Source organism: Papilio polytes, unplaced genomic scaffold (genome assembly GCF_000836215.1).
Source record: "Papilio polytes unplaced genomic scaffold, Ppol_1.0 DF823923.1, whole genome shotgun sequence".
Lineage (NCBI taxonomy): Eukaryota > Metazoa > Arthropoda > Insecta > Lepidoptera > Papilionidae > Papilio > Papilio polytes.
In genome coordinates this window covers 3,954,550-3,977,513 of record NW_013525281.1, presented here as the reverse complement: position 1 = coordinate 3,977,513, position 22,964 = coordinate 3,954,550, and the positions used below count along the sequence as shown (strand labels likewise).

The 22,964-nt window shown below is 30.3% G+C and overlaps 4 protein-coding genes across 10 annotated transcripts; 2 read left to right on the top strand and 2 right to left on the bottom strand.

The window, feature by feature from the left end:
- Window positions 1-175: 175 nt before the first annotated feature.
- LOC106102410 (peptidyl-prolyl cis-trans isomerase 6-like) lies at window positions 176-1,715 on the bottom strand. The gene is made up of 4 exons (XM_013281875.1): window positions 1,452-1,715; window positions 967-1,174; window positions 707-891; window positions 176-495 (listed from the first exon to the last, which is right to left on the bottom strand). The coding sequence occupies exons 1-4, from the start codon at window positions 1,542-1,544 to the stop codon at window positions 364-366; spliced, it is 618 nt and encodes a 205-aa protein (XP_013137329.1). The 5' UTR covers window positions 1,545-1,715; the 3' UTR covers window positions 176-363.
- A 135-nt stretch (window positions 1,716-1,850) lies between these two features.
- LOC106102409 (transmembrane protein adipocyte-associated 1 homolog) lies at window positions 1,851-7,392 on the top strand. Of its 4 annotated transcripts, none has more exons than XM_013281871.1 (6): window positions 1,851-2,313; window positions 2,383-2,678; window positions 2,754-3,011; window positions 4,123-4,309; window positions 4,557-4,686; window positions 4,792-7,392. In XM_013281871.1, the coding sequence occupies exons 1-6, from the start codon at window positions 2,225-2,227 to the stop codon at window positions 4,957-4,959; spliced, it is 1,128 nt and encodes a 375-aa protein (XP_013137325.1). In that variant the 5' UTR covers window positions 1,851-2,224; the 3' UTR covers window positions 4,960-7,392. The 4 variants fall into 4 exon arrangements, with proteins under 4 accessions (XP_013137325.1, XP_013137327.1, XP_013137328.1 ...); XM_013281873.1 differs by having other exon boundaries at window positions 1,852-2,313; window positions 4,557-4,709; window positions 4,795-4,884; XM_013281874.1 differs by having other exon boundaries at window positions 1,852-2,313; window positions 4,557-4,709; window positions 4,792-4,866.
- A 161-nt stretch (window positions 7,393-7,553) lies between these two features.
- On the bottom strand, window positions 7,554-10,539 carry LOC106102467 (serine/threonine-protein kinase PRP4 homolog). Of its 4 annotated transcripts, none has more exons than XM_013281961.1 (3): window positions 9,790-10,539; window positions 9,523-9,666; window positions 7,554-9,318 (listed from the first exon to the last, which is right to left on the bottom strand). In XM_013281961.1, exon 3 carries the CDS (start codon window positions 9,273-9,275, stop codon window positions 7,581-7,583), a length of 1,695 nt encoding a protein of 564 aa, XP_013137415.1. In that variant the 5' UTR covers window positions 9,276-9,318; window positions 9,523-9,666; window positions 9,790-10,539; the 3' UTR covers window positions 7,554-7,580. The 4 variants fall into 4 exon arrangements, with proteins under 4 accessions (XP_013137415.1, XP_013137417.1, XP_013137416.1 ...); XM_013281963.1 differs by having other exon boundaries at window positions 10,080-10,539; XM_013281962.1 differs by having other exon boundaries at window positions 10,369-10,539.
- Window positions 10,540-10,738: 199 nt separating this feature from the next.
- Window positions 10,739-14,850, top strand: LOC106102469 (pentatricopeptide repeat-containing protein 2, mitochondrial-like). Its single transcript, XM_013281965.1, has 9 exons — window positions 10,739-10,921; window positions 11,011-11,230; window positions 11,320-11,422; window positions 11,946-12,140; window positions 12,588-12,684; window positions 13,379-13,467; window positions 13,929-14,042; window positions 14,107-14,214; window positions 14,468-14,850. Exons 1-9 carry the CDS (start codon window positions 10,837-10,839, stop codon window positions 14,594-14,596), a joined length of 1,140 nt encoding a protein of 379 aa, XP_013137419.1. The 5' UTR covers window positions 10,739-10,836; the 3' UTR covers window positions 14,597-14,850.
- Window positions 14,851-22,964: the final 8,114 nt, after the last annotated feature.

Genomic DNA, 22,964 nt, shown 5'->3' with positions numbered 1-22,964 from the left:
TATGTATATATAGAAGAGATACATACAATAATCCAATTCAGTTTAACCACTCTTCTCCTAAATATAATATGAATTGCAGATTTCTGTCTACATAAGGCTGGGACTAGTAGACATATGAGTATTGTAAAAAACATCAATAAGGCATTCTTATTTCCAAGTTAAATAAAACAAGAGATGTTTTTAATTCATTTTATTTTACCTAAAATGTCAACTCAAAGAGCACAATTTTAGTGAAATCAATAAAAAGAAATGAGTATGTAGAACTAATTCAAATGCATGGTAAAGTTTATCACAAGTTTGTGACAAAACAAAATATTCTATAATTATAAATGAAATATTTGTTAACTAATAATTTGTCATATGTTATTGAGCACTCTCCTTGGTTACGCTGAACGGTTCTGCGACAACTTCAGTGTGAGTTTCAGCGATCACTACATCTTTGACGGGGCGATCATTGGCTCCAGTCTTACTCTTCTCAATCTTACGTACAACATCCTGCAGGGGAATGGTATTGTAATTAAAATATCCAATCAACTTGAAAAAAAACCATAAGAACTAATTAATTTTGTTACAATAAAGGACTTAAAGAATTCTAGCGATTTAGTTAATTAAAGTAGCACTTGACCATATTACCTACAGGTAGATTTAAAATTTATATTATGCATGTATTTTCTTTGTAATGTTTTATCTATGCCAAAATACAAACCATGCCTTCCAGAATTTTGCCAAATACTACATGTCTGCCATCAAGCCATGGTGTTTTAGTAGTGGTGATAAAGAATTGAGATCCATTTGTGTCCTTTCCAGCATTTGCCATGGAGAGCCAGCCAGCACCATAGTGACGCAGCTTGAAGTTTTCATCTTCAAACCTTTCCCCATAAATGCTGCGACCTATTAAAATATTTTTTTAAATATACCTTCATTTTAAAAGCAAATATATTAGCACAAACAATTCATAAAACATACCACCAGTTCCATCTCCCTTAGTGAAGTCACCACCCTGGATCATAAAGTTCTCAATAACTCTGTGGAACTTGCTACCTTTGTAACCTTCACCTTCTTTCTTTTGAGCCAACTGGAAGAAGTTCTCAGTTGTCTTAGGAACTGTCTTACCAAAGAGACCAATAACAACAGAACCTGCTGGCTCTCCACCAACAGTGATGTCAAAAGTGACCTAAAACAAAATAAAAAATAAAAATTAATTTAATAAAATATTACTCACTGTGTATAAATGAAATAATGACAACCAGCAAAATTATTCAATAAACCGGCACAAAGGATTTGAGATTTGACCTCTTATTGTCGAGCAAACGAATACAACAAAGACGTCTCTAACGGAAACACGAAGCGTCACTATAAAAGTTCAGCGACCTTCATATATGATTTTTTTAAAATAAGATTTGGAATTCAAGGTAAATAAAGCAATACTAATAAAACGTAATGACTTATACCTTGTGGGTAACTTTAGGGCCCTTTGGAGCTTCTTCAGTCCAAGCTGTGGAGAACAAAAATAACAGACCAAGAATTGCTGCAACTGCTCCCATTATGACGAATACTTTTCCTTTTCTTCTAGCTATTTTTACTTAAAATACGAAATTATCTATTGATTAAAAAGTTATTACTAAATCCTAAAAGAATTCAATATCATCACAAGTTATCACCGGTAAAACTTCTTTACAAATGTGAATTTGATCGGTGCCAACTTGGGTGAACGTCCACGTCATGTCAATGTCGTAGACTTTTATTAATTTTTTTTATAAATTCTTATTAAAATAATTCAAATCGATATAAATCAATAACACAACAAATTAATAAAATTAAATTATGTTATTTTCGGGAATAATTTTAAACTTAAGAAAGATCTTATTCGATTCCTATAAGTAAAATTGAAGATAAATCGAGTGATTCGAGTAGAAAATGTGCGAACCGAGCTTTCTCAACCCATCACTATTATGCAGCGTACTGGAACTGAACTGAACGAATTCTTGAAGATAAAGAATTGCTCGTAGTTGTGTACATTTGTATTTGTATGGTGTCTTCATTATAAATTAGATTAAAGTGAAGATATTACAGTAAAGTGGAAAACCGTGCACAGTCTTACAATGATAGAACAGAGCTGACGTAATGAAACACAAATTTGATTACTAAAAGTCATGTTATGATTTCTACCATTGCTTTCGAATAATTTCGTAACACTGCAATAAATGGGCTTTTAAACATTAAAATGTACGGAATAAACGGATCCGATTTTCCCCCAGTTACTGAGGATACCTTTTGTAAATATGTGTTATATTACGAGATAAACAATTCGAGGTAATTTTTCATGATAGTCTTGCACATATTAGTTTTTATTGTAATGTTTACATTATTATTTTTTTGCAGGGTCCGGATTTGGGATTTAATAATTTTGATACCGAATGCTTTATTTGTGCTGTTCTTAGTGGTAAGGTTTAACAAGGCCCAGTTAAAATTACGTGCTACAAGCAGTCCTATATTTTTGACGTTTTACTCGCTGGTGTGGGGCAATGTGATTATCAGCTTAATACGATGCGGTGTGTCAATGACTGTAAATGCTTCTATGCCATTCGGTGGTCTGGTAGACAAGATCTTATGGGTTACTGTGAGATTTTTTCTCTTAGCAACAGAAATGAGTGTTGTAATATTTGGATTGGCTTTTGGTGAGTGTTTTCAATGCCAACTATTGTATATTTACATCAAGGTTTTCTTTGTATTAATAACTTATTAATTTCCAGGGCATATGGACAGCCGAAGCAGTATCAGATATGTCCTACTGGCGACATCATTTATATCACTTGCCTTTACAATAACACAAGGAACACTGGAAATTGTAATGCCAGATGATATATTCCACATTGATACCAGAGACTATGATCTCTTTGGACATGGTGGAATGCTATTCTGGTTTACATCATCATTAGTGTTTGCAATAATTTACTTTATAATACTCTTGCTACCATGGATTCCTCTTCGAGAATATTTAGCCTTGCCAAGTAAGAAATTCTATATTGTTTTGTTAAATTTTACTTAATTTTATAATTGGGAAAGTTTAGATTGATGGTGGGACGTATGTTTTGTAACAAAGTATCTCTAGAATGTCTCAATAGATTTCAATGATTTTTGGCATAGATGTAAAACATAATCTGGAAGACCACACTGGCTACTGCAGTTTTTTTTTAATTGCCAGACAGCATTGTAAGTGACAGTTAGTTTATTTTTAAAATAGCTTGCAGATAATCAAGAAATATATTGTTGATGAATCATTAATAAATATTTATTGCTCATTTTACATTAAAACATTTAAAAGAATTACAAAATGGACAATAGCATTACTAACTGATTATTTCCAACTGCCAATTCAAATCATTATATTGAAGTGACAATGAGAATTCAAGGCTGTTTTTTGCAAGTGCTCTGTGCCCTACAATTTTCTTTGTGCTTTATTGGTTAAAAAAACATATTGAAGTTATACTGATTCATAGTATGCTTTATTTCTTTAGTGTTCTGGAATTTTTAGATTTAAATAATTGAAAGGGTTCATTTTTATCAATTACAAAGTTGAAATTCAGTAGTTACAAGTGAATAATTTTCTTTAAAGATTTATGAGATTATATGGGTTTTACTAAATTCTCTTTAATTATGTATAGATATTCTTTTATGTACAAAAGCATTTTTAGATTGGATTCTAAATCTCAAGAAATTATTTAACTAATATCAAAAATACTTATTATCAAAGACTAGCTGTTCTAATGCGGCTTCATCCGCATGAAATGTCAAAATTAAATGCACAAATGACAATTGCTTCCTTGATGTTGGCAGCAACTTATGATTCCGCATTAGAATTTTTATTTAAAATACTTACCCCCTAAGTTTAATGGCGTGAAAATATATAGCCTAAAGCATGACGTAAGTGTAGGGCTTTTTATTAAAAAAAGGACTATTCAAAAATATGCTGTGATTGCTGACATCTTAGTTCTAATATAACATTATAATAAAGCGTAAACACTATATAGAGTATAGATTTTCTATTAGTAAGGTAGGCTAGTATTTTATTTTCTATTTAGCTATGAAAAGTGGTTTATTATATAATAATTATTGTTACAGCGAAACTCTCATTTTATTTATATATACTTCTACTGGCATTGTTGGATACAACTCAAGCAGTAGGTGCGGGGCTACTGGCGTGGGGCTCTATGCAATCGGGATTGTGTGTTGTTGATGTCACAACTTGGCTCTATTTCTCTCTCTACACTCCATTGGTGTATCACACATTCCTCAGCGAATTTTTTAGGTAAATTAATTTATTAGTTAACTACCTTGTTAAGCTATTAAACTATTAGTGATGGATTCAACCTAAAAGGTCGTAACTGCCGCTTACCAATTCTTAAAGAAATGAATATATGTTTTCGTTTTTCAATGGCAAGTGAACTCGCGTAAGTCAATGGCACTGAATGTGTTTAGAATTTATCATTTCTTCTAAGAATCTGCATGGGTTATCAATACTTCGATGTTTTGATACATTTATTTAATGTTTCCAGTGTATCACAGCCGAGCATTATGTTCTCCTACAAGGCTCAAATGGATGAACCAATGGAAGATGATCAGGTCTCGTTACCCCACCAGCAGAGTTTCAGTTCGCTCAAGACAGATTCTGATTATATCTATCAGGTAATAGAGGTCTAGATATGAAGGTAATTTCAACAAACTAGGAATTATTTAAAAAAAAACTGTGATTTTTAACTTAGTATACTTTTAATATGAAATTTCTTCCAGCAGAGTAACAGTGTATATGATAGTACACTATTTGAGGCAGGAGGTACTACGCCGATGAACCCGGTGTACAGTGCATCACTGCAAAGTCCCGATTCGATAGTCTCCGGACAATCTATAGAGACAGGGCCCCCGCCTGCCTTCCATACACAACATATACCATCAACATAACAATAATACACAGGTAATCGAAACTTCATACATCCAAAGAACTACATTACTAATTTTAGAATTAAACATCGACAAATCGAGCAATTTTCAAAATATTTAAATGCATAGATAATTAAATCCTCAGTATATTGGATCAATAGCGCTAAAATATACAAACAATGATATTAATGATTTGTTATTGAACGAAATAAATGTTTTTATCGAGTTGTGATTTAAGAATAAATTTTAATAAATAATAATTGACAGGAATTTACTCCAAAAGAATTTTGATAAAAACAATTTTTTTTTCAATAACACTACAAAATAAGAAGAAATAGAGATAGCGAGGAGGCAGATAGATTATTATGGAAAACAAATCTGTGAAACAATGCAAATGCATGAAAATAGTGATGAAATTATTCCATGATGATACTTATCTATGTGTTTAAATATAAAATGCATTAGTTGTTTGTCTAACATAGTGTCTAAAGTTAAGGTATTGAACGAATTACATCCAATGCGTATATTAAAGAATTTTGTTGCACCTCAATTTCAAATAGTTTTCTTGTGATATGGCACCAGTGATCAACTAACTTGAGACTGTATCCATTTCTGCTTTAATATAGTGTTATGCAATGGATCCATCCATCCGAGTTTCATATTAGGGTAAAGCTGTAACAGCTATCCATATTTGTAAATACAGATAGCAAAAAAAGATAGCTCTACTGTTTTTTCCTTTGTCTTTCAATTTATTTATAGCATTTGGGTTGGATTATTATAAGTTTGATATCATATGATCCAACATTGATAAAGTTTTTAATATCTTTTGTATAGTCAGAGATTTGTTTGGCCCGGTAGGTAAATGTAAATCTAACGGAGCAATCTTGTCATGTATCGTTTTCTATGTTTAAAGATAGTTCATGAGAAAATTAACCTCAACAACAGCACCACTAATGCTGGGCCAGAAAGTTTTTGAGACTATAGAAATACAATTTAACAAGAAAAACATAAAAAAAAAACGGAACATTTTAAGAAAAAAAATTATTAATGATTTATTTGTAGATCATACACTTTTTTTTCAAAATCATAATTTATAGGTCAATTACTGTACAAGTGTGGATCATATTAACATTTATTTTATTTGGTCACTGTATATTAATAGATGTATTACAAATTATTTGTTATTGCTGATATCTCCAGAATTGTGTGCTTTGGTTAATTTATGATTCATAATAAGATAAAAAAAAACCACCTCATTTATCCCCAAAATATTGCATTGAGGTTATGTCGATTAATGTAGTTTGTAAACCAATGTATACTACAGTATTTATTGAATTCAATAATTATTATCATGAAATGTATACAGTTTTCACATGTATGTTACTAACGCAAGTTTATTTATGCAATATGTAACAAAGGTCCATGTTGTGACTAAATGTCAATAACATTGATCTGTCATATATGTTTATCTCATCTCCCTTTTATTAATAAAATAATATTCAAATAAGAAATTAATTCCGCTGGTAACATAAATTTTGATCAATACAATTATTACTGGCACTTGGGTATTACAAGAAATGAAACATTTCAGCAAAGCTGATGCTATTTTATGATATTATTGACTTCAATTCGTTTATTTGTATTCTGTGATTATTTGCCTATAATTATGTTGTTATTTTATAAATATTTTATATTTTAAGAAATATCAGATCTGATGTGTTTGTATTTTAATCATTTACTACGTATTCTTTAGCTTTTTTGTACATCATTTGGTTGTTTAATACACCTTGTATGAGTAGTGGATTGATATTGTTGAGGCTGTAGGTATGAAGATTAGTAAGATCTAGAGCATTAAGCTAATTTAGAAGGGAAAGGTAATTTGCGGGTTTGTGAAACTATACTTGTAACATCAGAATTAACTACCACCAACCTTTACGTTTATTTTGGTTGTTATTAATGATTATGTAAAATTTAATGATTTTAGATTTTTTTTCAAATAAGCCGGGCTTATTATGTCTAGTCTTATTTTTTTTTAATATTTTAAGCTGCTCGATATTATGATTTTTTTTTAATTGGAACAATTGTATGTACTAAAATATTAAACGCCTCACTCAGAATTGTTAACACTATGAGAATTTAAGTGGGAGAGTACAAAACTGTATATGTACTTGATAATCTACTTTCAGTGAGATGTTTGTTAAAACTTGAGTTATATAAATCTAATAAAAATATCGCTTTATCTTGAACAATATTACACTTACAGTGAGCAACGTCAATTTATCCTCAACAATCATAGCTGAAGACTACGTCAATTTTCCTTATGTTATTGTGATACCCTTATACATGGTGTAACTCACTCATGTGTAGTTTGTTTTAAGTGATACTTGGTTGGTGGCGTATATTTTTGTTATATTTTGTCTTAGTAAACTATTAAAGTAAATACTTTTACTGAAACTGCTTTTTTTTTAAAACCCCAAAATTTCATTCAATAATAATCATTATCAAAGATAATTATGTGGCGATGCAAAAAATTTATTACTAAAATTCAGTCAAGAGATAAAAAGAGATTGTCTAATACTGACAAGTATAGTTTTTGAATTGAAAAAAAAACAAAATTCCTATAAAACTATTTTATTTTCAGTTTAAATTTGTACTTGAATGAAAGGATGTTTAAGGCCATCTGTTACGGACAGTCTTTGCTTCTCATCCAACATAAGCATTTTATCCAATAAATCTTTTAGTTGTAACAACTTTTTTTCTTCATTGGAAGTTAATTTTTTAAAACATTGCTTCAAATCACGTTGCAAATCTTTGCAAATTACTATGTGGCTCATTTCAACAATTTTTTCTTTCTCTGTCACCTTGTCTTTTTTGCGGAGCAGAAAACTGTTTTTATAATCAAAATGTTGGTCTTTAAATTTACTTCTCCGTAACAATTTGCTAGGAACTTTACCCTTTAAGTCCATAAAACATTTCAACATTTTGTTGTTGCAACCTCCTGTAAAAAGGATATTGTTTGTTGCCATTTCATATATTGTACAAGCAGTAGACCAAATATCTATACCATAGCTGTACGGAATACCCAAAATAATTTCCGGTGCTCTATAAAATCTCGATACTAAATATGGTGTTGGTTCATTTTCATGAACTTTTGCAGCCGATCCAAAATCACATAGTTTTAAAACATTCTTATTCTCATTGACTAAAATGTTATCAGGCTTTATATCTGCATGTACAACACCAATTTTCGACAAAAGTTTTAAAGCCAAAAATAGTTGTCTCGTGTAAATCATCAAAGCTTTTAAACTAATTCCATTGTGTTTGCCATATTTTTTCAATATCGATCGCATATCCATATAAAACGGTTCTAATACTAGGCATAGATGTCCTTTGTGTATGAAGTTCCTAAGTAACTTGACACAATGGTATTTATCTTCAGGATCATTGTCATTGATTTCTTTTAATATAGCCATTTCCTTTAAACCTGTTTTTTGCATAAGCTCATTGTTTCTTATAATTTTTATTGCTACTTCATTATCTTTGAATGTATTGTCTTGAGCACGAACAACATTTGCAAAAACACCTTGTCCAAGAATAGATTTAACAGTGTATCTGTTATTATTAATGCAGTCACCCACCCTTGCTTTATAATACCCTTCCTCATCATCCCAGTTATCAGCCAATTCTGCATTCTTATCATTATTATCTTGAATTATAACTTCAGGGTTTTTATTTTTAGGAAATTCATCTTTTTCAGAGAACATATCAGTTGTTTCTTTTATTGTATTTTTTATTGAATTTACAGCATCATTATTTTCTATTTCATAATGAACTTGGCTATCATTCATTTTGATATCATCTTCTATATTGATAATATTGTTTTGTGAGTTATTTAATTGCTCTAATAGTTGTTTGCGTTGTTTTCTTCGTTGTTCGATTATATGTTCCTCATCTTCAGATTCCGAACTATGTATGACTTCATGATTATAATCTGGCAATGGTTCTTTGAATATTTTAACATCAGTATAATTTTTACTTTTATTGTCCTGTTTATCTCTATTTATATGATTTCGTTTTCTTTCATTAATATTATTCATTGTTTTAGGTTCATTATAAGAATATGTTTCAAATTTTTCTAAATTTTCACAAAGTAATTTTCTTTTTTTCAATAATTCTTCCATACTGAAGTGCTCCATGATTGGCAAAGGTGGAGTTTTTGAATCTGTATGCTTTGTCTTTGATTTTTCCCTATGTTCTCTAACACTTTTTGATTTTCTCTCACTTCTAGAGCTTTTATAACTTCTATCCCTATTACTTTTCCTATAACTTTCAGCCATCGTAAATGTAATAAGCTTTAAGCTGATGTTTCAAATGTCCTGTCTGTAACCAAACATATACAAATTAGTGTTTGTCTCAAATACTAAAGTAACTGTATAAATGTGGTAAGCTTTGGCTTATGTGAAATCCATAATAGATAATTATAATAAACTGTTATAATTAAACATTTTGATTTAATAAGAGAAAACTATTATGAATTTGACACAATTTGCGGTTAAATTCAATGTTAACTATATCATTGATTACATGTCCACCCTGTGAATTATCTGTATTTCCCAACATTACTCAGATGTAAATCTTTTCATGTTGATGCTGAATATGACATCACAATTTCAAAGTCATTCAAATTCTTGTCGCTTTTGTTCACTTTACTGTCCCATCCATGGTTATCTATACAACAAAATTAATATGTTATTTAAATATAACTTTATAACTAAATAGTTTACAGTATTTTTTTAAATTTCTCCAATGTTGATATTGCAAATTGATTAGAAGTGTTGATACAATACTTACTCCTTTTTATTCAAACAGTACACATGTCATGACAGTTTCAAAGTACAAATTTTAGTACATGTGTAGTACAAAGATGCATATCCATACAAAAGCTAACAATGAAATGTTAAAAACACAATAGCACAAATATCTGATTAGCAAAATAAATTAAAACAGCTTAATAAAATGAATAATCAGTTTGTACTTTAAACAAGTTAATATTCATGACATGAGCACTGTTTTAAATTAGTTTTGCTTTACCAGGTACATAACAACAGATAAGTTGTAAGAAGAAAAATATTCAGACTAACATTTAAAGTTTGTTCCAAACATTGTTTTTTTCATTTCCTATAACTTTTTACTCTCTCTTAGTATACTACATATTACAGTTATCGTATGTGTTCTTATGTACCTTTATTTTTTCTAGAAATCTAAAAGTATATAAATAAGATTGTCTAATAAAAATAGTAGTGTTTTTGAACAACAATTAAGTCTCATTATAAAGTAACATTAAAATTTATCCGAGACAAAACACGCATGATTTGTCTGAGAAAAATTTTTGCTCAATAAGCATAGTTCGATGAATAGTTTGGATAAAACCTGTAAATCTCGTTCAAGTATTTGTAATTTCTAAGGTTAATATACACATAACACTGATGTACTCGGTATTTATCTGTTTATTAAAGATTCAATTATTAAAGATAAAGATTTGTGCAACGTCCTATAATTTTCGCAACAAAATGTCAAACTTTCAATTGTCACGTCAGTGTCATGCAGCAAAAAAATAACTGTGATGCAAGTTTTGTTGGCCTATAAAAATATATCTGTTCTGTTCAGCAATTTTGTTTGGATGAACTTAAAGATCAATTAATTTCCATTAAAAAGGAGCATTTTTTATTTACTCCTAGTTTAAAATAAATTGGTCTGAAAAAATAATAGATACTTGGAATAATGGCAACGAGATTGATGGTCCTTAAATGTCAAATGTAGAGGAAAAAACATAACCTAACATAACCTATTTTTTGTTCAGTGAAAACATTTTGGAATAATTTTATATTTTAAATTGAAATGACAATGTTTGTTAAATCTATGAAAGCTTTTTGTTCTTCTCGCTCTTTAACAGCATATAGCAGATCAATTCATGTTACGAAAGGTAAGAAAATAATAATGCTATTTCAATTCTATCGGCTAAAATCAGATATAAGTCACTTAACTTATTTAAAAATAATGATTTATTTTCAGCTCTTAATCTTTATTCGCCAACTGCTCTTGGTATTGATGGATATCTTCAATCTCGAAAAAGGGTGAAGGATCAATTCTTTAATTTTTCTGATACCTTTAGGGCCAAAATGAGAGATTTTATATCTGAACCTAAACATATGATATTTACAGAAGACTTAAAAAATATGGTTCATATGGCTGAGCCAACAGATTTGGATCTTGTGTTAAATATGATTAAAAAGTGAGTACACATTGACAAAAAGTAACAAAAAGGTTTAAATAAAAATGGAATAGGAATTTTAAATGGTACATTGCTATTACATTTTACAGGTTCAATAATCAAAATACGGAATTTAGGTTTGGTTCATTTGTTTTTGGTCCAGTTGTGATGAGAATGTTTCATTTCTTGGATGCACCTAATGAAGCATTGAAGGTAAATTGCTCATACCATATTTTAAGTTCACCCAACAATTTTGGGTTTTTAATTATTTAATTTAATACATTGAAGCTCATCTAGAGAAAAAGTCTTGGTAAGATATTAGAGAAAAGATATATAAGAGAAGAAATGTAAGATAAAGGTCATTTTTCCAACATTTTATATGTAACTAAATAATATATGGCTGTTACTAACATCTACTTTTTTCGGTGACGGTACCGACCAGTGAGAGGCGCGACGCGACCGCGACACAACCGCATTAACCCTCGCCCTGAATGATGACCTATGCAGGATCTGAAACTGGTTGGTGGCGTCACCAAAAAAAGTAGATGTAACAGCCGTATAACATTTAGTTATAAAATGTCTTACAAAAGTTTACATAATTTAGTTTTATATGTATTAAAGAAAAAAATTGATAACGAAGTATAAGATATTTTTATCTGTATTTGCTACTTGTTAACAATTTTCATAACTACAAATTTAGTATGACAACAAATGTTAATCATTTTTTTAATTTCAGTCCTTTGAAGATGTGGAAAACAGTGGTTTCTATGATCAGCTTGTCTCATATCAGATATTACTTGATCTATTATATAACCATGAAATGTTTGACGAGATGTACAGGGTGTTTGAAAAAGTACAAGAGAAGCAGTTAAATATGACAAAGTTCCCAAAGTATCCACTAATAGTGGTTTTAGCTGCTTGTTATAAACAAGTAAGTTATTGTATTAAATTCTTTTAGAACACATAAACCCAATTTGAGATCTGAGAGTTATTGTTATTATTTTGCTTGATATCCATTGATTTAAGTGTTAGATTTTATATTGTCCATTTGCACTACAAAGAACTATAGTTCTCTACACAACTACAAATAAGTTAACAATAACCTGTCCATATATTTTTGTAATTCAAAGTAAATTGATGATTTTTTTTTTTAAATAATTGATAAGTTAATATAGTTTGAGATCATGGGTGTCACCAAGAAAGGTATAGGGTAGCTAATCCCCTAGATAATCGTAATATATAAAAACTACTTTAAATAAGACATTATTAATGATAGCTTACCCACCTAGATGTAGGCTAGATCATTTGTTGGCAACCTATATTTTTAGTCATAGTGATTTCAAGTGCAATTGTTATTTAATTAAATTTGTATTTGTAGAATACACCAAAAAGTTTGGAATTTGCAACAAAAATATGGACAGAAATGACAAGTGTTGGGACTGTGCCTGTCAGAAGAGCTGCCACATTATTTGCAGGTGCGGATAACATTAATACAAAGAGTATATCAATTACTTTAAGTCTTATCTTACTAATATTATAAACTAGTTTTCGCCCGCGACACCGTACACGGTACAAGTAAGTAGCCTATGTATCCTTGCAGAGTACCTTCTACATCTATACCAAATTTCATAGAGATCTGTCCATCGGTTCAGATTATAATATTAGTGATTAGTGAGATGTAAAAGTTTTTATTGATGGATGAATGTTTTTTTTTGTACTACAATTCTCCATAACGGCTCTAAGGATATCAATTAAATTTGGCATATTCTGGAAGAACGCATGGGATACTTTTTTTTTAATTCAACATATGGGGTTATTATATACTTTTATTTACTCAAGAATTGTAATAATTTATAATAATTTGTCTTCTAATAAAGTAACATAAAGATGGGATCAAATGTGATGAGTTGGTAAAAGAAAAATTAAGATTATTTTTTGTCACTTTGAACTAATCTTACTAATGTTATAAATGCGAAAGTTTAGATGGATGTTTGTTTGAGTTTGTAGCCTAAACTGCTGAACGGATCTCGATGAAATTTGACATAGATGTAGAAGATAGTCCTGAAGAACACATAGACTACACACTTTTTTTTAATTCCACACGGATTAAATTGCGGAAAGCTAGTATTTTATATACTTCATACATTTAATATTCACTTTGTTTTATAGCATTAGCTTTGAATCAAGGCGCTCCGCACATCGCATTGGAGAGCATATCAGCACAAAAACCACATTATGTCACTGTTAGAAATATTAAGGTAATTGTTTATGGATATTTTTTATTGTTTTATTAAATTAGCTTTTAATAATAACAATGTAAGTTAAACATATTTCATTCCTTACTATTTATATTTTTATATTTCTTATTGATATTATGGATGGATGGACGGATGTTCGTTAAATGGCTTAATGGATACTATGTAAAACACATAAGCTATTTACTTAGTGTTTTTTTAATTTGTTCCAACGAAAAGATAGTAAATTATTAAATTTAACAAATTCCCTACCATGAGTAAAACAGGGGTAGGCAAATTATAGATTTTATCGTATCTTATAAAGAGAAAAGATTTATATTTTTGTATGTATTCGATTCACGCAAAAACTATATTAGTACTGGCTTTAGCCCGCGACTTCGCTTGAAATAAAAACTTTTACAAACATCCATCCATCCATCCGTTATATTAGTACGAAGTAAGATAAATAATTTATCTTATTACAGGTGATAGCGTTAGCTGAAATGGGAAGAGTAGATGACGCGTTGCCAGTTTTGAGATCTGTAATGGAAATTGACGTGCCAGAACAAAACCATAAACATACATTCTTTGAAGAAACTGTAAGGAAATGATAAATAAATATTTGACAGTTGTAAATTTGAAATAATTGATGATTTGTTTTAGATATCGAAAGTGAGAAGTTGTATTGAGAAAACGGAAAATAAAGACATTCAAAAGGAATTTGAAAATATAGTAAAGGCACTCGGTGATCGGGACCTTATAGATAATCAGGTAAATACCATATTTTTGTTTGCCAATACTGATTTATTATTATTATTATGTACGCCAATAGTTGTGCCGTACTCAGAGACATTCTTAACGTGACACTTGTTTTACACTTCCACACTCAATCTTCACTTACTGACCGAACATTTAACTGCACCGCAGATGTTAATTAAATCTATATTTTTTACAATTTAACTCAATTATTGTTCCAATATTAGTTATTGAAATATAATTTTAAAGTGATGTTTTTCTTTGTTAGACTTTAGATTCCTTAGTGACGTCAGAAATAAATATAACAAGCAAAAGCCCGAGAAAGGTTCAAGGCATGCCGCAAATGCCATACACTTTAAGGAAGAAACGGCACAACGCAAGAGAAGATATGGTCTGAATATTGTTTATATCAAAGACCATTGATAACTGAATTATTTTAAATCTGTTTAGTTTTGTCATATCTCAAAGTGTGAAAATTTGAGTGTAAAAGTGTATGTTGAATGTATGTAGAATGGAATAATTCACAGTTTTGAGTAAATAAATTACTAAAGACTCTGTATCTGTAAAATAAGATTCAATTAAATCATTAGAAATAAATTACAACATGTGTACAAAATGTAGTGTAAATTGAATAAAAGCTATGAAACTAAATGGTCGTTTTATTTATGAAATACAAGACATGATACATGCAAGTTACCAATTGTTATATGTTTTAACGAGTCACCGGTTGTCGTTAATTTACCGTCGAATCATTATTCTTCCTTTTTATTCTCATTCAAAAACAAAAATATATATTTAGCTGTAGATTCCAAAATTAGCAACAAAAGAATAGATGACGTATAACTCTTTGTATCTACAAAGAGTAGTGTTACTGAATGGGTGGAGATTAAAATATCTCATTCATATTGTTTAAAGCATACATGGTCTTAAAATAGATAGTACTTTAAAATGATTTACTTGCTTACGAATGACGGAACTATTTTGAATACATATTTTTATTGTATGAAAAATTGGAATGTTAATTCTTTTAGACGTATTGCAATTTTGGAATAAAATTAAAAATAAATATACCAAGTCTAACATATATGTGGCGTCCTATAATATTATGATATATAAAAGTAAACACCATTAAGTTAACGACAGTCAAAAAGTTTACGTAACAAACTTGTTTGACTTATGAGCTTTTATTTGCTTACGGTTTATATTGTTTGCTGATGGTTTCTAATGTGCTTGAAGCGTCTTGTACTAAGGATATTAAGTTGATAATAATAATTTCCCTTACTATTTGTACTGTGAAAATGTAATTATAACGGTTGATGCCTTATTTATTAAAAAAATGAAACAAGTACTGCACATAGAAGATTTTTCAATAAAACAACTGTGCATAAAAGAACAACAGTTATATTGTAAAAACCGCAGACTGCATTTATTTGTTGTCTGTTGAATTCCGCAAGGCATATCATTTCCGGTGCTTCTATTTTAAAATACTCGTTGCGTTTATTTTCATATTTGGAGGGAAAAACTGATGCTGACAACTCGTTCCTATCTCTTGCAATACGCAAAAGGAACGATGATTCAAACTTTTTCTTCGAGTTCGTGGTACATCAACTACAACTACTCGTTTCCTTTATTTTCCCATAAAAATGTTGTTAGTACAGATAATACAAATTAGCTACATTCGGTGGCACACATATGGTTTAAATTTCGCGGTCCGAGTTATTGCGGGTAACCGGGCGCATTTTTATTCTCCCGCAAAGGAGGGTAGAAGTAGAAGGTAGTGGTACAGAAAAAAGTATGCAAGCAGTAAACAAGTCGGTCGGTTACAAAAGGGCAAGTTCAAAGGTTGCTTAAACGACATCGCGAAAAACAATGTGCGTGTCATTTAGTTAGCGTACGGAGTTTAAATTTCGGTTTCGAGTTTGGAACAATAACTGTGCAAACTGGTACATCTGCAGGGATCCTTGCTGGCGCCTATAGACCTGACAGAACTAGACTGACAACGACAGACCAAGCCTGTAGGCGGGTAAAAAGGTAAGTACCGCTTTATCATCCATCCCCTTCTTGTTTACAATATTATGCAACCCGTCGTATTCTACAAAATTCGATGGTAAAAGAGCGTGGTTAGGTGAAAGGTTATAATGTTATATTCGGGTTATCGGTGTTTTTCGTTGGCATATTTCAAACCTTGCATTTAACTGTCATATACATTTTGATATGAACCGTGGCAATGGCATAATGTATTCTTATACACTATGTATATGCACGAGACAATATTGTTCTGTAATCGCAGCTGTCACGACCACACTGTATCCGGAAATTATTGTCTACCACACATGTATAGTATAGTAAATTAATTAGATTTAAAAGTATAAATGAATTAAGTGTATTACATAGCAAGTTGAGTCCTTTTTGAAAATTGAATTAAATTGATATAACCTAGTCGTTATCGATTATAATCAGTTTATCTTTCGTCCCTATTAAAATTTTTAAAATGGCCATCAGACTAGGCTCGTATGTGGCCATAGACAACATTATAAATTGTTTCAATTCACTTGTAAATAATATAATGTCTATAGTTAAAAGCTACGATATAGGTGTGAAATATTGACATTCCCGCCTTTGTTTGAACATCAATGAAAATCATAATAAAAGACTGAAACTTTGTAGACGTAAAGGTTAAAAGCCATTCGCACTTCGATTCTTAGTACTTGATGAAAACAATAAAGAAGCAGTCTGGAAAATAGTAAATGTTTAAGGTTATACTTCGATACTTATATTGTATGCCAAACAATATTAAAAGTAATAATGTTGCCTTCGTTTTTCAGTGATAATGCAGTTTTATAAAGAAAAAAAAATTGAAACTGACCCAGTAGTTTTTTTTATTTATTAAGGCGTATAACGACATACAAAAATACACGCTTTTTCTATTTATAATGTTAGTATAGAATAAAAAATACAAGTTTGATTCCTTAGAATGTTGATGATGTGTTCAAATAACGGGTTCATGATTGATAATATGCTTTGTCGTTTTAAAATACCGTCGAAATTCAATAACAATGACAATTACAAATACACGTTGGTATGTTAATTCCGCAGTGATTAGTTTGTGTTTAATTTAACATCGACTGTGCTCGCAACAGAGTTCCATTTTAATTAAACGAAGTACCAATATTGGGTTTTATAGCTGCCTTAAACGATTCCCTGTCGCACAAACACATATATATACAATCTGTAATTGCATTAAGAGTTAATTAACTTTAAATTGTGCATTTCATCCTCAAACTTCTATCTAATTAAACTTTTACATAATTGTCTGTATTCATTTGTTTTTGTGTTACGAAAACCATTCACAACATTGTTTGTTGTTTCTCTTATTTACAAAGGTAATGATAGGTATGGCGATATTATTTTAATACAGGGATTTACATTACTGTAGTCACATCTAGTAATCTTTACTTCTTTACTATTACAATAAAGCGTAAACACACACTTCTTTGTTGCCTAAGACGTCAGCAATAATAGTATATTTTAAAATAAATCTTTTTTTAATAAAAAGCCCTACACTTGCGTCACGCTTTAGGCTATTTATTTAAACGCTATTAAACTTAGGGGGTAAATATTTTGGATAAAACCCCTAATGTGGGAAAGAGACCATAAGTTGCTGCCAATATCAAGGAAGCAAGGTTGTCATCATGTCATATCATTTTGACATTTATAATTGATAATTTGAGAGATGTAAACAATGAAATAAAATTTTCATAATTACATGCGTGTGAAGTCGCACGGGAACAGCTAGTTTATAATATTAACTATGACTACAGACACAACGGAATGTTCGATATATTTGCATTGTCGCATTGGAGTCCAGTTTGTGTGTTTTAAAGTAATTTACAAGTATTGTTAAAAAGGAAGTCAGTTGTGGAAATATCTAACACCTGCAACATTACGGGATATTACTTGAAGACATTAAATTGGATTATAAGATAATACTAATACCGTTGAAGTTGTTAACAAGGTCATTAGTTCGCTGTACAATGAAGTTATTAACTATAAGTTTTAGACTTAACTAGTTCTGTCTTTACAACTACAATAGAATTTATAACCTTAAATATTGCTACGTCTGGTTTTTGTTCTGACATGGGATAAGGGTTATGATGAAAACTGTATATCACTATACCAAATAAGTTAGGTTATTTATGAGACAATTATGTATAATAGACGTGAAAATTCCATTAAAGTGAATGTTTTACCAAATTACCTTTTATGTTCTCGCACTAATGTTTTAACCACTTTAAATGTGTATAAGTGTGTAAAGTTATATTTTAAGTAAGAGCACAGGTAAGGGACATTAAAACAATGTGACAATAAAACTGAGAGCTCTTCAAAGATTAAATAGAATCTTATGGCCACAGTAAAGCTGAGAAAAGTTCCAAGCTAAGATATTTTAACGACAATTTAACGAGAATCGTAAATGATATTTCAGTGGTTGTGCAAGATATGAGCGGATCACTACACTTTGTATTAAAATTTAAACGTTTTCTTTAAAAACAATAAAATAACCAATAGACAGAACAGTAAGATTTAATTAGAAACATAATAGTATTAAGGGTACGCAACCTGTTTTTTTTTATTTTATCTTTTATAATACTAGTCTATGAATAGCCAAGTGTAAGAGTGGCTTCTGACTTTTTTACTGTATAATCGTGGTAAAAGTGAGGTAAAATTATGTTTTAAATCTCTCTACATGTTTTATGTTGCTTAAAATTTTCATCCATTATTTCTTTGGCTTCAGAGAAGTCTTGGTAATTCCAAATTATAAATGTTAATTTGTTATGTACGAGTAAATTTTAAATGTAAATAACTCGAGGACAATGGGTGAAATAAACAAACTCTTTGAAATTTATTCAATGCTTTATTTATTTCTGCATGTTTATTCATGAACGTCTGGAGTGAACATTACACAACCAATACAATGCAAATGACGAATGAAAAGTGCTTTTAACTGGAATTTTCTCGTTAAATATACTAATATTTTAAGTTAGAAAAGCTGTCGACTTCTCCTATTTTAGTTCTTTTGAGTGAAATTGAATAATTATAGAAAGCTATTGCTGTGCGACTTCATCCGCTTGGGATTATTTTAGTGTTTACATTTGTCCGATTCTCAATTGCAAATGTTAAAATTACCGTTACCATAATAGCAATGCTTCCTTAATGTTGGCAGCTTGTAGTTTATGGCGCCTTTCCCACGTGAACGCTGTGATTGCTGGCATCCTACGCCATGAAGTGTGTGTTTACGCTATATTATATTAGTATAGAAGCATAAATATAGGGTACACCGGTAGAGGTAGATCTAGAAAGAGGTGAATTGAATACGTGAAAGGTGACATGATCAAGAAGGGAGTGATGACTTGGGTGACGGATGATAGTTATTTGGAGATATATTGGATGATAGTAGGATAAAGTAAGAAAGATGATGATGTTATGCGTAACCTACATTATTTAAAGCCCATTGTTTGTTTCGTGTTCTCTGTAAATTGGAAACCGCAATAGTAACAAGTTATTCACGAATCCAGGAACAATTCATAATTCAAGCAAAAACAGGCTTATCGATGTTCCTACTTTGTCAAAGCTCAAAGCTGTTTTGTGTTTTGATTTATTGAGTCTAACTCTCTATGTTCATTACATAGATCACTCACCGTACTAGGGAATATTGGCGTTTATTATAATTTGATTTAAACTTCGAAATTGATATGAATGCTCGATTTGATTGCATGTAAATATTATAATAAATAAATATTTTAGTAACAAGATTTACAATTGAATAACTGAAGAAAAATATAACAGAGTTGATAATAGAAATTGAGGCTAACTTTTAGTTTTGTAAAACGTTTGTAGATGTATGCTAAGTCAAATATACTGGCATGTTAAAGCTTATATCCACTGTGTGCTGACGAACATTGTCGACGCAATGTGGGAACCCTGCATGTTGATTACTTCTACTTGAAAGCTTTGCGCAAACTTTAGCACAGTGGATACACGCCTTAAGATAGAATCAATTTAGTTCGCGGAACGCATGAAATATTGCAGACAAGTGTAACCCTGACATCGAAGACGATTCATCGAAACTGTTATTTGTCAATGTCATTTCCCCTCACTCTTTTAGTGAATTACCTTCGTCCCAACATATTTTTAGCCTTTATTACTTATGTTTAGGGAAGATGGAATTAAAGTAAATGTATTATTTTCCACTGAAAATAGTATAATTACAGTAAAGGTTAAACAGATAAGATTTAGTTATAATTTTCTTCCAACATGTTTCGAATGAAACGCGCTAAGATTTTATTAGAATTAATTAGATATTCCTAAGGCTCCTAAATTCCAAGAAAAAAGGGTTTTGAATAATTTATCTGTATCGAAACGTAAGTCTTTGAGGCTTTGAGGTATAGTCGGAAAGTATGGGTTTTATATTGGATAAATTGGATTTATTTTGAGATAGGATAAATTCCTATACAACATCGAAAAAACATTTTTTTTGCATTATCTACCTTACCCTGTCATACTTCCGTAGGATCAGCTACATGTTTTTCTATTTATAATAATGTTGTAATGTATCCAAATGTTCTAAATCTTACATTGAATAATTATTTTAGAATAAACGTTTTAGAAAAAAGGTCAAATAAACAAAAATTAGTTACATAGTCCGTGACAATTGTGTGAAAATTTCAATATTATTTCACAAGCAAGAGCGATATCAAATTAATGTATAATATGGGCGCATGTGTTAGTTTACTTAAGTTAAAGTTCTTGTCAATATCAAGACATCCCGAAACTTTTGTTTGCTGGCCCTACTTGTGAAGTTTGTTGTCAGCTAATGAGATCCGAATTTCCTGCATCATGTCACGTAGTACAAGAATTTTGAAGACATAAATTATTACATATTAATGCCTTATTATCTTACTTTAAAGAGAATGGTATCTGTACTAATATTATAAAAAGGAAAGGTTTACATTTTTGTATATAACGCAAAGACTAATGGACCGATTTTTAAAATTTCTTTCACCATTGGAAAGCTACGTTATCAGTGAGTAGTATAGGCTATATTTTTTTTTAAATGCACGGGGACGAAGTCGCGAGCAACAGAAACATGTAATTCTTTCCCTTAAATCACTCTATCTAAGATCTAAGCATAGCGATTTTGTTTTATACTATGTAGTGACGACTTATTCGTAATTTACGAAGTACAAGTTACATATGACTACCATAATTTACAGTTTACTAAAAATACTTCAACATTCCTCTAGATCGTACAGCTATATTCAGAGAAATAGTTAATTAAGCAGTTACATATTAAATCTACACTAAGGGACACTCATAATGACCAAATGTTACTTATTTGGTTGCAAATGTTACTCAGGAGGTGTATTTTAGAGTCGTATTCGTCATTAGCGTTGTGCTTAGATTAACAAGTTTAACTATTCTACCGTGTGGCGTTGCTTTTATAAACTCGGAGCCAGAGCTAATGTTTACGCGGCAATACGGTAGAAAAATATTGTTCCCGCGAGCCGCGGTTTCGCTTTACGCTTTTGTTTCCCATTCAAGCGCTTTGTTAGCTTCGCAACTACCCGTAATTAATAGGAAGTTATATAAAATAATTCGTTTATGTAAATTCTGTTGAATTTTTCTCGGTAATTTCTTTTCAAAGAATCGTTTCTTTCATAAACATAAATGTTACACGTTCCTATATTTTCATAAATGACTGTACAAGATTAATTAACTTCCAGCGATTTGTACAAAACAAATCGATAGAGTATTATTTTTTTTCCACGGAATTAAAAAACATTAATTAAAAATCTTTAGATGTCTTTGTCTCATTTGATGAGATATTGGCTAACTTTATTTATCTTTTTCTACATCTCAAAGCCAGTTTCCATTGCGGAAAAACATGTTGGAGTTAATATTTTAATTTCAATATTTTCAAAGAGAATGTGACTTAAAATGTTTTTATACATACGTCCTTTAGTGGAAACTCTCCGAAACATGTGCAAAATTTAGATAAATTATTATGAAGGCAACTTGTTCACTTTATTATAATGTATAGAATATAGCCGTGACAGCAAACTTCGTCGGAAGCGTTCGCTAACACGATTAGAGGGATGTACCAGCTAATCTTATAATATTATTAATGTTCCGACATGGACACTCATGTCGTTAACGGAGTTCCTATCAAGATATTCTTAGTTACGTAGATATATTAATAAATTTATTACGAAACAAAGAGAACACGATAATCATTAAAAAACATCACATCCTTTCTTTGTTGTATTTTCTTTAACTGATTTCCCAAAAGGAGGTTAATAATTCGTCTATATATTTTTTAACATTAAAATAGAGTGATAGTTTTAATGAATTTCTAAATGACGTAAATTTGTTTTAATTATGGACATCATATTATTAACTTGTTTATAAGAGACAGATTAAAAATATTTTTTAAAGGTCATCCATTGACAGCTATTTTACTACGTAACCAAAATATCTCGCTTATTTCAGGTTCACTAAAATCATCTTTAAAATAGATCAAAGGATGTTAACACCCTCTGTATTGACGTCATTCATCCTGTAAGAGTATTTTTTTTAAATTGCACGTTTGTTTTTATTTTATTTTGTAGCAATCGAGCAGCGAATCGGTTAATCGTGGTTTTCTTTTTGTTTAAGAGAATGAACAGTCCGCTGCGTGACGTCATACTGAGTGCACGCGTTTTTTGTTT

Excerpts from the sequence above, each read along its gene's own strand:
- LOC106102469 (XM_013281965.1), top strand. The coding sequence starts at position 10,837 with ATGACAATGTTTGTTAAATCTATGAAAGCTTTTTGTTCTTCTCGCTCT. Across the intron at positions 11,231-11,319 it reads GTGTTAAATATGATTAAAAA|GTTCAATAATCAAAATACGG; the intron begins GTGAGTACACAT and ends TACATTTTACAG. Across the intron at positions 12,141-12,587 it reads TAGCTGCTTGTTATAAACAA|AATACACCAAAAAGTTTGGA; the intron begins GTAAGTTATTGT and ends TTGTATTTGTAG.
- LOC106102409 (XM_013281871.1), top strand. The coding sequence starts at position 2,225 with ATGTACGGAATAAACGGATCCGATTTTCCCCCAGTTACTGAGGATACC. Across the intron at positions 2,679-2,753 it reads AATATTTGGATTGGCTTTTG|GGCATATGGACAGCCGAAGC; the intron begins GTGAGTGTTTTC and ends ATTAATTTCCAG. Across the intron at positions 4,687-4,791 it reads ATTCTGATTATATCTATCAG|CAGAGTAACAGTGTATATGA; the intron begins GTAATAGAGGTC and ends AATTTCTTCCAG.
- LOC106102410 (XM_013281875.1), bottom strand. The coding sequence starts at position 1,544 with ATGGGAGCAGTTGCAGCAATTCTTGGTCTGTTATTTTTGTTCTCCACA. Across the intron at positions 1,175-1,451 it reads GCCCTAAAGTTACCCACAAG|GTCACTTTTGACATCACTGT; the intron begins GTATAAGTCATT and ends ATTTTGTTTTAG. Across the intron at positions 496-706 it reads GCAAAATTCTGGAAGGCATG|GATGTTGTACGTAAGATTGA; the intron begins GTTTGTATTTTG and ends ATTCCCCTGCAG.
- LOC106102467 (XM_013281961.1), bottom strand. The coding sequence starts at position 9,275 with ATGGCTGAAAGTTATAGGAAAAGTAATAGGGATAGAAGTTATAAAAGC.